The sequence below is a fragment of the Nesoenas mayeri genome, assembly GCF_963082525.1.
Source record: "Nesoenas mayeri genome assembly, chromosome: 1".
Classification (NCBI taxonomy): domain Eukaryota; kingdom Metazoa; phylum Chordata; class Aves; order Columbiformes; family Columbidae; genus Nesoenas; species Nesoenas mayeri.
In genome coordinates this window covers 33,060,383-33,074,796 of record NC_137541.1, presented here as the reverse complement: position 1 = coordinate 33,074,796, position 14,414 = coordinate 33,060,383, and the positions used below count along the sequence as shown (strand labels likewise).

General features: G+C 36.2%; 1 protein-coding gene across 3 annotated transcripts in view; it reads right to left on the bottom strand.

Moving 5' to 3' along the window:
• Positions 1-14,414, bottom strand: part of ARID2 (AT-rich interaction domain 2) — a 102,664-nt gene that overhangs the window by 42,646 nt on the left and 45,604 nt on the right. The window contains exons 1-4 of one of the 3 annotated variants that reach the window (XM_080340937.1): positions 5,835-6,787; positions 3,462-3,595; positions 2,420-2,638; positions 11-78 (exon numbers count right to left, since the gene is read on the bottom strand). In XM_080340937.1, coding sequence (XP_080197063.1) covers positions 11-78; positions 2,420-2,609 — 258 coding nt within the window. In that variant the 5' untranslated portion in view covers positions 2,610-2,638; positions 3,462-3,595; positions 5,835-6,787. Of the gene's footprint in view, positions 1-10; positions 79-2,419; positions 2,639-3,461; positions 3,596-5,834; positions 6,788-14,414 lie in introns of those variants that run through there. The other 2 variants (XM_080340939.1, XM_080340938.1) reach the window with 2 other exon arrangements.

Genomic DNA, 14,414 nt, shown 5'->3' with positions numbered 1-14,414 from the left:
TTAAAATTACCTTAACAAAATCTCTATCAGTTTTCTCTTTCCATTCTTCTCCAAATACAGCAGAAAATGATCCTAAAGCTTTAAGCATAAAAGGTAGAATTTAGTAAAATTAAATAAAGAACATTTTTGTTTGATTTTTTACTAATCCACATCTAACAAAGATTCAACAACACTACAGGCTCTTCCAGAGTTTCCTTTCATTAAAAAAAAGTTCTGTACTAAACTGCATAAACCAAATGAAATTTCTATAGTCACTTAGCTAACTGTTACTGCAGTTTTGCAGTTTAAATAGAGAATAAGCAGTCCATAATGAGTAGGCTAGCTGGTGAACCCTTTAAAAAACACATGGGAAACTTTTCCGTAGCTCTTTTCTGGAAGTCAAGATGACTGCTCAGTTTTGAGCCTCACATCAACAACTGTTTTCCATGTGCACAGATTAAGCTGTAACCACTTCTCTAGTCATTAAGCAAATTCCCACTAATGTTTTCTAAAAAACATAATAGTGCTGTGAGATTTTGAGAGCACCCAATTGAAAGTCTATATTTAACCAGGGATTGGAAGTCAATATTTAACCAAGAAGCATGATGAATGTTCTTGGGTGTTTGGTGGAGCCACTACCACAAGTTTCTTGTTGTAATTCCTTGAAACCAGCAAAGACTCAGCCAGTCTGACTCAAAGACTTAGTCAACCCAAAATGAAACTCTGTCAGGCAATAGTTCGGTAATGAACTAATGATACATTTAAGTTACTCTTAAATTGAAGTTACTCTTAAAGTTTTGGTTCATATTGTTTTGTTTTGAACAAAATGCTACAAACCTCAATACCAAGACCACGCCAGCTTTCAACTCATAGAATCCAAACCAAGGTTTATGCAGCGCTCCCATCTGAAGATACTACATACCCTCAAACCCCTTGGGCTGTCCCATCACATGCAATAAAATTGTCATCTCAAACTTTATGGGGGGAAAAAAATTTGGAGACAAATTTTTCTTATTATGTCAAAATAGTGCATTATGAATACTAAAAATTATGAAAACTTAATTATAGACAAGTCAAATCTAAAACCCACATTAAATAATGTTGACGAGCTACCATTTACTTACACTTGAAATTATCATGACGGTATTTTCATACTACTTGAATTTACTAATTACGGATTTCATTTTATCACCAAATTTGACAGATATACCTTCATTATTTACAATATAAAAGCATGTAAGTATTTCAAATCAAAGCTTCATGCTTCAAAATAAGCACACACATTGCCTCTTTCTTTTCGCCAATGTGTCCCCTATTAGTCCTCCTAATGCTGCTAGAACATGCGCTGGATTCATTCAGAAGATGCAATCAGGTAGGATAAAGATGTTTTCCCCGGGGAATGAAAAGAGCAAGCCAATTATGTGCTTGGTTTTACTGCAAATATTTTTCAGTATGATAAACACTCATGTAGACCAGCTATGGAACAAGCCTGTGCTCCAAGTTAAGAACTCGAGAAAACAGTGTCTACAACATTAAAAAAAAATCATGAGCCAGCAATAGAAAAATTGATTAAATTATTTATAAATTCCTAAGTCTATAGGAGTTCTGTCAAAAGAACAGGGGAATGATGGCAAACTCAAAAATCTACAGAGAAAGCGTCCTGGAATCACAAACACACAGGACTAAGTTTCACTTTAGCTCCATTTCAAATATTTCTCTTCGAAAGTTCTTGTGACTGAGCCAGACGCAGACACTAAATGATCGAGATCTGACCATATCTGAAGGGCATGGGTACAAATGGGTACAAATAAAAAATTAAGAGAAGCTGAAGAACAGTAATGCAATATTGGGGGAGGAGGGGGAAACTACATAAAAATGTTTAAAAAACCCAGCACAGAGTATACAATGTCTAACTGGCTCTTCCCCAAAATTTAACACAGAATCTCTGATATACCATCCTATGTTTTCACTTACACATGCAAAGTAGATTTACACTCGAACAGATACGATCATCTGTACTGGCAAACTTAAATACACTTAGCTGAAAAATCTCATTTGAGCAATTTCTTATGGTGGTAACTTCTGAAAATCAGTATAAAAAACACATCAGTACATAAAGCTAGTAATTACCTCCTCACTATCAAGACACAGGAGCTATGCTATCATGGTTTTAGGATGGTTTGGGTTAACTTATTTTTCTTCCACCTCTTCTTGACATAAAGACAAACAAGCAATTAACAAGGAACAACTTGGCATGGAGGTTACACTGAACAAGTCAGAAGAACTTATTTCACATACTGAATTTTTTTGATGGAACATACTCTCTTTTAAAACTAGATATATTACAGCGCAATAAATTAAAAAGTTTAATTATCAAGGGTTGTAATAGATACTACAACAGGTATTGACTCTTTCTGTTGCAAAGATGTTATATACTTACTGTCATCAAACACACCAGCATTTGCAAGGAGTAAAGTGATGATTTTAGGGTCCTTTTCAAGTTGCATAACATGCTTGCTTTCATTTGAAAGAAGTGTACATACATTGATTGCAAAGTCCACTTCATTTGGGAGTCCAGATAACAGTGAAAGCACCAATTTATTATAGTCATTTGGTGAGTTAAAGTCCATAGACAGCCCATAGCTTTGCCGAAGGTAATCTAAATAAGAAAAAAGAAATTAAAACAGCTTTTTCACAGCTAAAGTAATTAATACTCAGATGAAAGATTAAGCCACACTATTATGAATAAGTATTTTTTTAAGCTTATTAATAAGTTACTGTGGGTTTAAAAAAGTTTTTACAGTATTCAATTTATTTTTTCCATTTGCCTTTGGCTAAAATGCTGAACACATTCTACTTGGCTGTGTACCTTTCTAGTTAGATATTAATTCCATCATCATCTCCAGAATGCAATATGTCAGTATGCTCTCCCCTCAAAAAGCTTTGAAAATGCAAACTTTAACTACAACAGAACAGAATTGTAATACAATTTGGAGTCACTTTCTACACAACGAATTACACATCTATTCCTCAGAGTCCACCAGCCTCTGATTTGTTTATTGGTGAAAGAATGATACTTTGGTTTCTAAATTACAATTGTTTTCATTTTGGCTCCTCACACATATGCTTTATTCCACAGATTTCAAAGATTAATTAATGATATGTCAGTTATCTGACTCTGCAAAACAAGGACTGATGTGACAGAAACACGATCTGCAAATTTTCAAGGTATGTTTTTTTCAAGACTCAGCCCTGCTGAATAGAAAAAGAAACAGATTATGGATATTTGTATCTATTCTGCTTTGGTTCACGGTGGAAATGTTTTTGGTTGTTATAAAGTAACAATATGCATGTCCTACAGATTTTATGCTTTTAATAATATTGTAAATTTAACTACACACTATTTCTGTACCCTGTCCATATACATCTGTGTGTATCTGTGTGTGTATGGAAAAATAGCACTTTTTTCCTCAAAATTTTACCTGACACACTGTGTTGCTGGTAGTTATAGGAAGTTGGAATTGCACCGATAGGAAGTTGTGGCTTTGGATTGCCTGGTTGTACCTCATCATCCTCCTCCCCAAAATGATGGACTTTTTCATATTTTTCTAGATAACTGGAATAAATAATAGTAATAAAAATGAATATATATAGTACAACTAAATCCTTCACCCTCCCCAAGAGCTGAGTTGCCAAATGAAAAACTGTATAAACATGGAGATTTACTAGAAACAATAGTCAAAGCAGTATAAAACATAAAACATGAGTCAGACTGGCAATAGGTAATTTAGAAAATGCAGATACGTGGAATTATGGATTTAGATACTATATTTCTTCACATTTCTCAACAACAACCCCTAGCTAAATTGCAGTCCATTAAGCTCTTTCATGACTAAGTCCATTTTTCCCAAATTAGCTTTTGCTTTTGTTACGCAATAGAACTTCTGCATATGGAAGCATCATAAAAATTACTCTGTGCAGGTTACCAATGCACAGACTGAGATCAAGTACAGAAAAATACTTATTTCTGTTTGCCTGACCTAAAGAGAAAAAGTATACCAAATCCTAGCAATCACATAACAATAAGAGAATTCAGGGATACCGAGGGCAACAATTCAGGATCAGAAGTTCCAAGCCATGGCTGCAACTAATGTCTACTGGAAATACATTTGGGCCCCCTAAGAAAAAGAAATGCTGATATACTGTACGCTGAATTGACTGCAAGTGCAGAAGTTATATACACCAAAAGTAAACAATCAGCTTGGTAAGTTAATGATCTCAACTTATGGTGAATTTAGCATTAAAAACTGTAACTTTTAGCATTTCTACACTTCAATATAGAAAGTCAACTTAAAAGGCCCACTGCAGCCTTAACTTCACACTGATAGGCAGTTGCAAAACTCTTAATGAAATTATGTCAAGATCACAAAGCTGCCTAAATTTACAAACTTTCACTGATCAGCATCTCTTCCCTATTCTGAACCCTAAAAATACTGTAGTGACTATGAACTATGTATTCTGACAGGCTAAATTCCCATTTGTGTGTATTAGTGGTTGTTATTTTAAGATAAACTTAATAGTGGCTTCTAAAATCCTGAGAAAGAACACAGTTGGCCAGGATCCTGAAATACGTGCAAGTCTAATAGTATGTAGGACCATAATATTTTCAATTTACCCTGGTCTAAACTGAAGCATGGGAACAATTAAAATACTTCCAGTTAAATGTTGCTCACTGCAAAAGTCTAGTCTATCTGCTACCGTCATTTTTTTTGTGTCTTTCAAACAGTTCAGTAAATCACTGAATGTGTCATCATCACTGTCATCATGGTTTGAATAAATGGGTTTGTAGTTGAGGTGACCAATGTTGAAAAGATGATTTCATAAGACTAGTCTAGCTTCTGATACGAAGTGAGAAGGAACTAATCTTTCCTACACATGCATGAACATATGCTTTGCTTTTTACTCATCTATGAGATCATCGAAGGCTGTTGAAATTGAGGAAAAGACACATCGCAGAAAAGACAGCACCTTCACAAAGTCCTGAATCAGATTAATCAAATCTATGAAAAAGTCCAATCAATTTAGACAGAGCCTACATAAATGTGTGTTTATGATCAAGACCTAAAGGAGTAGCTCAGACACAGAGTGACCTTCCCTCCTTTTGACCACCCAGTCTCCCACTCTTCAGAGGGCTCACCCAGCAAACAGCGAGGCTTTCAGGTTGGCTCTTCACCAATTTTTCAAACTGAACAGGGGTCAGACAAACTCTGGAGCTGATGCACAGGAAGCAGCATGTGGACACAGCTGCGGGTGGCAAGAAGAGGATGCGCATGTGCCATTTCTACATTGGCGGAAGCTGTGCTGCCTTCACATGTCTAATGGGACTTCAGAAGTGCTGTGCCTAGAGCTAATTTCCTCATATTTGTTGGTCTGAGTCAGAGCCCAAGCTTAGCATAAGACACTTTCTTTACTGAATATAAGATTTCATAAGAATATTTAATAAGGTTAAGTAAAAATCCCTATACAGAAACACATATGGTACTTGCAATACATTCTGCAAATCTACTACCATCTTTTTCATTCTACCAAGAATAAATAGCTATTTAAACATTTTTTTAATGCCCTATATATAGTAAAACAATCCTTGTTGTTCCACACTTTAAAATACAAATAATTAACCTTATGCTTTTTATTAAAGCCATGTCCCAACAGAGCTGAACAATATGAATATCCTAGATGTGCTCCTCTCTTAATACCTACTTTATTAAAATGTGTTAAAACAGCTATGCCAAACACAGAAACTCTAAAATTTCAAAATCTAATTTCCTTCTTCCCTCTCAAAACAAAACAATTACCTTGTTTCCCACTCAGTTTGATGAAGAAATTTCAGGAGTGTAGAAAAACTGTATGTATAAATTAAAAGACCTTTGCAAGCTAGAAGGGTTGTATTTTTTTCAGTGTTGACAAGTCTCAGAAAGGTCTCACAAATGTTTCATTAAATATTTCACAGGAAACCAGGATTCAAATAAGCCTGAAGTGATGATCTAATTTTTCCCTATGCCAAAGCAAGTTACAACTTCATTTTCTTAAGTTCTCGGTTCTCTCTGTTGTTATTCCATTTACTCCACCCCCTTCAAGTAACACCCCCTCTTTCCTATCTCACCCCAAACTAATCAAGTCTGTCTATGGAGGGGAAAAAAAAAAAAAGAGAGAGAAAAAAACCAAACACACACACAAAACCCAAAACAAAGTAGAAAAGCCCCCAACAACCCCAAAGCATCAGTTACAAAGGCCAAAAAATCCCCACACACAACAAATAGAAAGACTTTCCCCACCTCTAACACATACTCATTCTTTTTAAGATACTGCTTGTTTAGAGGGACAAAGTTTGACTGTCTCTGAATCCACTGAGTTTAACAACGCTTTATTACTGAATTTCAAGCAAAATAACCAGACCACAATAGACTCCTTTAGTATGATTCCTTTATGCTATGCAAGTATCGACTGTTTGCAGACAGCTGTACAGACCTCAATCCTCTAAACCCTCCTTTTGTTTCCTGCAGAGAGAACACATGACCTGGAATTTTAGTGTAGAGAAGGAGCTTTGTAAATTAGCTTGTAAATGAGCTTTACTCGTCTTAAATTCTAATCTTACCAGTCTGGCATACAGCAACTCTGCAAACAGCAGAACAGTTACCATAAAGACAAGTCTTGCTGTAAAGATAACAACAAACTTAAGAATAATAAAGGGATTTTTTTCTATTACTGAAAAAATAGTTGTGCAGAAGCTCATAAATTATAAACAGATAGTTACAAAGGGCTCATCTCATGGTTCAAAACAACTTAGATTTGTAACTACAGACTGGAAATGCATACTTTGATCACAGAAAAAGGTTTTAAGGAATTCAGAATGCTTCCTTAATTTAGCAAAGTCACAGGCAGCATACATGAAAAAATACAGGTCTCAATCATCCAACCTTCTCTTTTAATTTCAACACTAACTGAACAACTAGGCCCTGAAAGAGACAGATACAGTAAAAAAAACATACAAAAAGTAACTACAGCAACTAACTAAATGAAGGACCAGAACAAAACTACTAATGAAACAAGCAATTTATACAGGATATAAAGGTTTCAAAGACATCTGAGGAAAAATATATACCATGTTGAAGCTGTGGTGAGAATGGAGTAGTAAGGAAAAACCTCCACAACACACCACGACCACCAAAACCCTACCAAAATAAAAAAGCACACAAACATCTGATGAATGGCTAGAACTACAGGCTATGCAAAGTACTGAAATATGGGAAGATACATGGACAACCAGAGACAGGTGAAGGCTGGCTACTTTTTGAAGAGCAGGTGATCTCAATGCTTTCTGAAAACTTGGTTCCTTTAAGGATCCCTTGAGCTAGAAATCAAAAGATAATATCCCTTTGAAAACCAAATTCATATATTACACATTCTGTTCCCGTGACAGAACTTCAAGAATTCATTTTGTTTCATTCAGGTCTGTGAGAAAGCAAGTTCTGTGAAGATGGCTAATATTTTTGTCCACTTAAAATCCTTATTTAAATAACAAGATCTGTCAAATAAATTTCAGGCTTGTTTTCAGATATTTGGGGAAAAAAAAAACACTAATAAAAGGAAGTCTACACAAGGTACAGCTAGTGGTGTGCACAATTTACTCTCAACAGTAGCCCTGAATGGGCTTAGAGTGTACCACAAACTCTCAAGCCAGGGTTTGGAGGACATCTTAGGTACTTTTTGAATCTGCTTCTTGCAAAAGCGAAGAATTTTAATAAAAAAGCATCTAGACTTTTACATTACAATGGTTTCCAATCAAAAGTTTAAGAGTACACTACATACGCCCTTAGCATTTGTCAACCTATTTTATGTATTGGTATAAAATGTGGCTTATTTGGATATTTTGACTCCTTATACCAGGACACAATAGATTTGCCAAATATATATTAAGCCAGTGCCTAGCAAAACAGTGAAGGCAGCATCAACCATCACAGTCCAACTACACAGAATCACTCAGGATGGCTGGGGTTAGAAGAGACCTCTGGAGATCATCTAGTCCAACCCCCCTGCTAAAGCAGGTTCACCTAGAACTGATTGCACAATTCCTTATCTTTGCATTCAGCTGAAGGACAAGCAGATACCATTCCTATCAGAGCTCTCCACCTGATCTTTCTTGGCACTGTCTTTTTGGTGGCACTATTAGCAGGGGACTGCCAACCCAAACTTGCACCAGATCTGTTAGCTTGAACACCCTCCATTATGAAGCAAGACAGACACACTCTTCCTGCTCATTCTCTTGCATTCCCTCTCCCTATTTGCAATCCTATCAACAATAACATCCTAGACAATCATGAGACAAATCCCTTAATGTAATAAGGATTTCACAATACTCCATACTCCCGCTTGTGTCGTCCTGAGTGAGAATCATTCCATGCTGTCGCTCTTTGCTCCTAATTCAACATGACTCTTGCTCTTATCTGGAAGACTAAGGAATTCCATGGTAGTAATGCTAGGCCAACTAAAAATGTTCAGAACAGGGGTCCATGCCTAGGTAAAACAATAAAAGTAATTAAAAATATTGGAGGCTGCAGGGGAAAAGAAATTAAAAGGTTCCTATTATTGTAAGATTTTGAACTTAAAAAAACATATACCACTTGGGCTTTCAACAACATTCCTCCCTAATACATGCAGAACACTGGTACTTGCACTTACATGTTGTTTATCCAGTTGTACATCTAACTTCTTTGCAAGTGACAACTCATGAACTTGTTGTGCAAATCAAAAACTGGAACCTTTCTAAAAAGCCAACCTCTTTATCAGACAATCCATTAGAGTTCTATACCATGAATCTACACCTGTCAGGCTAACTTGAAAATCTGATCTATTTTTGAATCCCAGTAGCAGGCAGTACTACAATCACAAAGAAGGCTGTTCCTCAGCAGGGCCAAAGTGCTTCTGCTCAGCTCTCCTGCTGATAGTGCACACTGGTGCCACAGTCTGGAAACAAACTCCTGCTTAGAGCGTGAAGCTGCTGCTACAGCGGTCCCAAGTCACGTCTAACTCATCTCACAGATGTCCACTCACAAAACCCCTGTCCCTAGAGTTAAGCTAACTAGTTCCTGGAAATGCCAAACTCAACAACCTGCTTCAAGGCTCTGCTCAAACTTGTAGTGTACACCAAGAAGCTGCTTCAAACTTGATTTAATATCTGAGTGTTTTGCCAGCATCATCAGCAATCTCTTCAGGGTTTTTTCCTTGGTCCCAAGGGCACCAGGAATTCCAATTTAACAGTTACATCCTATTATTGTCAGAACTGATGCTCACAGCTGAATCCTTCAAAACAGTGTTTGTGTGTTTTCCACCTTCATGTTGTCTAACTCAGAGACCGAGTATCTCACACATAAAGCACTCAGTGAAACACTCCACGAGTGACCCTCAGCAGTACTTGTTGGATTTCTGGCTTATTGTGACAGGCTGACAAATCACAACTCGTAATGCTGTATCCAGCCAGCTTGCCAGATGAGTAGGCAACTCCAACAGTTGTGCTTTTCAAACACCTGGACTGGTGCTCCTTGGCTGCAGAACAGTGTGCTCCAGCCTGGGCTGGCCTGTTCAGAGCCAGTTCCCATGCAGTCCCACCTGACTACAGACATCACACCAGGGACTCCCCAACTCCAGCCCCTACCCTGACATTATTCTGTCACATATTACAACTGTGAGCAAACTCAGAAGGGCCCTGTGCTGATTGAACTTAGACTAAAACCTTTATATAGGTCCGCATGTAAACTAAGACTGCATACACTGGAATTCAAATGTGTTAACAACATTTTGTAACACAGGTTATGTGAGACTACATGATAGATGGTCCAAGTTCCGGTTTGCTTGAAACTTGGTTAAAAATTTTAAACCTACCAGAAGCCTTTGTAAACAGGAGAAAACCAAATACATGGCTTCATGAAGCTCTGAATCTTTATTAAGGCAAGACAGATTATTTATTGTTACAAGAAGAAGTGTAAAATTAATAAGCATCAGCAATCCTAGAAGTTTCACTTTGTTAGACACTGCAGCAAGAAAAAGATGCAATGCTTCTAGATTTGGGGGGGAAAAAAAAAAATCATTCTAAAGTCACTAAAAATACATTCTTAATATCTACGGGAACACCAAGAGGAAAGAAATTAAGATATTATTTTATGCTGTCATACTAGCAATGCTCCAATTCAGAAAGAAAATAATAGAAGACATGCCAGCCAACTAAAGTGCATATGCTTGAGTGCAGCTTCAAAAGACTGGGGTGGCTGAGGGATGACAACACAAGCCTCTGAAGAAACTTACTACCAGGAATTCCATCAGATTCTGGATAAATACACTGCATATCTGAGAAAAGGAGAAGAAAACCTATTTTGACCATCTCTAAATTTAGATGAACTCTGTGTTGTTACAGAAGGAGGGGGGAGAGAGAAGGAAGTCCTAAAAAGCAAAAGTTTCATTCACCATGAAGATTTGTTAGCTGAAATAACAGCTGAAAGAAAACTGAGTTCTCCTTCTACTTCTACATTCCTTTAACTTTCCTTTATCTCTTCTTAAATCCTGTGGCCAAACCTGGCAGAAGAACTACAGAGAAATCTCTCCACATGGCAAAAGCAGTGAGCCCAGATGACAGCATCTTGACAGTTAAAGCAACTAAATTCTGGTCTACTATGCTGTAGCTAACACTAAAATGTATTAACATCCGTTCTTTCGAAATTAAGAAACTTCACTTACAGGCTCGTTTTCATTTATTTTAAGCTGAATCAGTCATGATTCATAGCTGCAGTCCATGATTATTTTCCAGGACTAACTCTTCTACTGCATCCTCGCTGCTTGCCAAAAACAATTCAAAACCAGCATCACCTCTTACTGCTTCAACAGCTGTTTCATTAGATCTGATGAGCTTCACATCCAAGAATATCTGAGTGGTATCATTATTAGTAGTATTAATTCTCCACTCTCTATCTGGGAATTAACTTTTCAACAGGGGTGATTCCCAGATGTATTCCTCTTACTAATATTATTGTCATTCTGTTGCCTTCTAGGATGACAGTTCATCAAGTCTGTCAAGTATCAGAGCAGCCTGGGTTTAGCTCTTCAAACAAAACATCAGAATCCTCAAGATTTTTTTGCTATCTCCATACCATGCTCACAAATTACAGAAAGAGCCCAAAGTTTCTTTACTTTGAGAAATACTCTATAGCATCACCTAGATCTCCCCACAGTGCCTCAACACAAGACTATGCGAATGGCAAAGATGCACTAATATAATGGTACAACATGTCAGGAATCACAGCAGGCGTGCAGAGGGAACTGTAACTGAGCACTGTGTGGCTTCCCAAAGCATGTCACAATAATGTACTGTCACTCACACCAGCCATCTAGTCTCAAGCAGCCACTGAAATCCCAAACATCCCCAAATTACCGAAGTCTCTACAAGAGTTTTCAGTATTCCTGTGTCCAGTGCAGAACTGGCAGCAGTACAAGTGAATGTCTCTACACTATAAGATGTATTATAATAATACTTTCAATTAAATACAGCTTCCTATATAGCATTAGTTACACACAGTGTGTCTTGTAATACAGAGTCTGCACAGAACTTAAAAACTTGTGTTCCGTGAACACTAGTTAGGTCACTGTGTCAAAGTAAATACTAAAAGAAAAACCATTTGTATATGTGCATTCTTTCACAAACATATCCTAGGACTGTGTAGTGTTTTGACAGCAACAGACATATTTATCTAACAAGTGTATTTAAAAAGGAAATATTTTTAAAAATATAAGTAAGAATACATACATAATATAACACATATTTATTTTAAAAAATCCTTACACAGTGTTATCATCCCTACACAGTGTGATAACTTAGAGCATGTTTTAAAGCTGAGGACTTCCATTAAAATACTGGCTCATACTTTGCCAAATCATACTTTGCTAAGAATCTAATAGTTACAAGATTAGAAACAAGCAAAAGTAAATTAAACATACTATGGGCTTTTACCACTGAAGATAAAACAACCAAGCATTCCAAAAATAGTCCCTGAGACAAGCAGCAGCTACATACCTAAAGACCCATTAATGCAAATAACATGCACATACATTTATTGTATATTGTGTACAAAGCCGAGTAACTTTCGGAGCAGTGGACACGAGTAGTTGTTAAACTGGCTGGAAGACCCACTGACTCCATAGAGGTATATAAGCAATATACAAATATTAAATTAACATTGTTATAAACAGGTACAGATTCACTTGCTCAATCTACCTCAGGTTTATTAATTAACTATTATGAAATCTAAATTAGAGACAGTATTTTTTTTCAGCTAACTCAAAAAAAGGCAGAGAAAGAAACAACACTTATTACAGCAATACAAATTCTGTCAGAGCATCGACTGAAGACTTGTTCTCACTAAAGAGAAAATTTCTGTGGCAATTCAGTCTTAGCTTTTTCCTCAAATTCAGGATGGAAACTAGCCTTGTAATACCTACAATTAAGGAGGTGATACCCTGTTGTCTTTAGTTGACAGTTCCACTACCAAATATGTAAATAGAGACTGCTGATATTTGCACAACAAAACTAACAACCATTCCCTTGCGCACTTGAAAGGACATCATTAGTGGTTTTAGAAAAAATATCCTTTTTTTGTACGTGAGAAGTAAATTTTTAAATTTTCTGACTGCTAGCCCTTACACTAAAATTATTTACACAGTAACAATGCCTTGAAAATAATATATCCTACCAAGAATTTCCAGTTCTTTGAGTTTCTGTCAAACCATTCACTATAAATAACACAGGTATCTACAATATTATAGAAGGTAATAGTCACTCACATTGTCTTGGCTATGCAGAAAAAAATTCTCCTACAAAGGTGTGATCTATGAAAATATTACAATATGTGAATGGTCTCAAATTACAAGTAAAAGTATAAACTTACTCAAAATGCTTTACTAAACTGGAATCTGTCTCATCTGCAAAGACTTGCAAACTTATTTTCGACTGCATATACTTATCTTGCATGTTTCTGAAGTTTAGAAATATTACATACTTTTCAGACTGCAGTGAAAAGACAAAAACACTCTTGGGACTTAAAACACTAAAAAATGTATACCTCATCTTTGCATATTTCATTTTAACTATGCCAACAGAAACGTTGCTTATGCATATTATTCAATCACTCAAAGCAAAACACACCAGCAGTTTCCAGCATGAGGCTTCAAAGTAAAGACTCTAAGCAGGCAAAATGGTCCTTTCTCCCTGGCCTGTTATTAATACACACTCTCTGCTACATTCTGGAACTACTTTGACAAGAAGGGACGATAAGGTTCCCATAGGAAGTCTGGTAATTAGAAGGATACCATACAAGAGAATAGTAATTGAAGATTTAAAACTCATTAGAAAAGCAGTCTAGAAATAGGTTTTCTAGATTTCAGCAATTGCTCTAGCCACCATGGTAAACATTTCCACAATATTTCTTCCAGCCTTGTTCAGCAGTTACTAAATAAAAGCATAAGACACAGAATTAAAAAAAAGGCCTTAAAATGCTATAGGCTGTCTCTTTAAATATACTGAATCTACAAGTCTTTATTAAAAATACATTGCTATGCTATTTTTTCACTTCATGTGACTATCTGCAATTTCATCATTAGATTCTGCACAGAATCAGCAATTTTAACAGTTGAGCCTTTGTGCCTTCATCTTATGAATCAGTCTTTTCCTGCAATTAAATCTACTTACAATTTCTCTGCTAATCTGTATTCCACACTTTGACCACAAAATCAAAGCAAATATACTAGTTTACATGTCCTTATTTATGTGGTAATTGAAACAAAAACATGAAAATTAATTAATTCTTGAACACTTTAGCAGATGGATCAAATACTCATGAAAAAAAGGTGAGAATGGAATAAAAAAAAAAAAAATCTGATTAAGAGGATCCTGCTGGGATTCTGCACAACAGGAACATAAATTCTTCTGAGTTATATGTGAAGAGGAAAAAGCTGCCTTGGGAGTGAGTCCCTTCTTTATCTCAAGATCTTACCTGAAATGAGGTTGTAAGAAGGAATGCAATCTGGCCTTCATAAAACATTCAACTTAAAAGTATCTGTATATTTTAAGTAAACATAAACATATCCAGACTGGAACTAAAATAATGACAACTAATTTGACCTCTTTTGATCACGTAACAATATGCAGTTATAGGGCTTAAGTATCCCAGTGTATTCTGGGAATGTTACTAAATAAAAAATTAGACATGATGATAAAGAGGTAACACACCGATGTAGGTGTCTAAATTTGTAAAGGCTACACATCTATCCTAGTAAAACAACAACAGTGCTGTGAGCACTCCTATGCATGAAAATGAACTGCCTGTACCACTAAA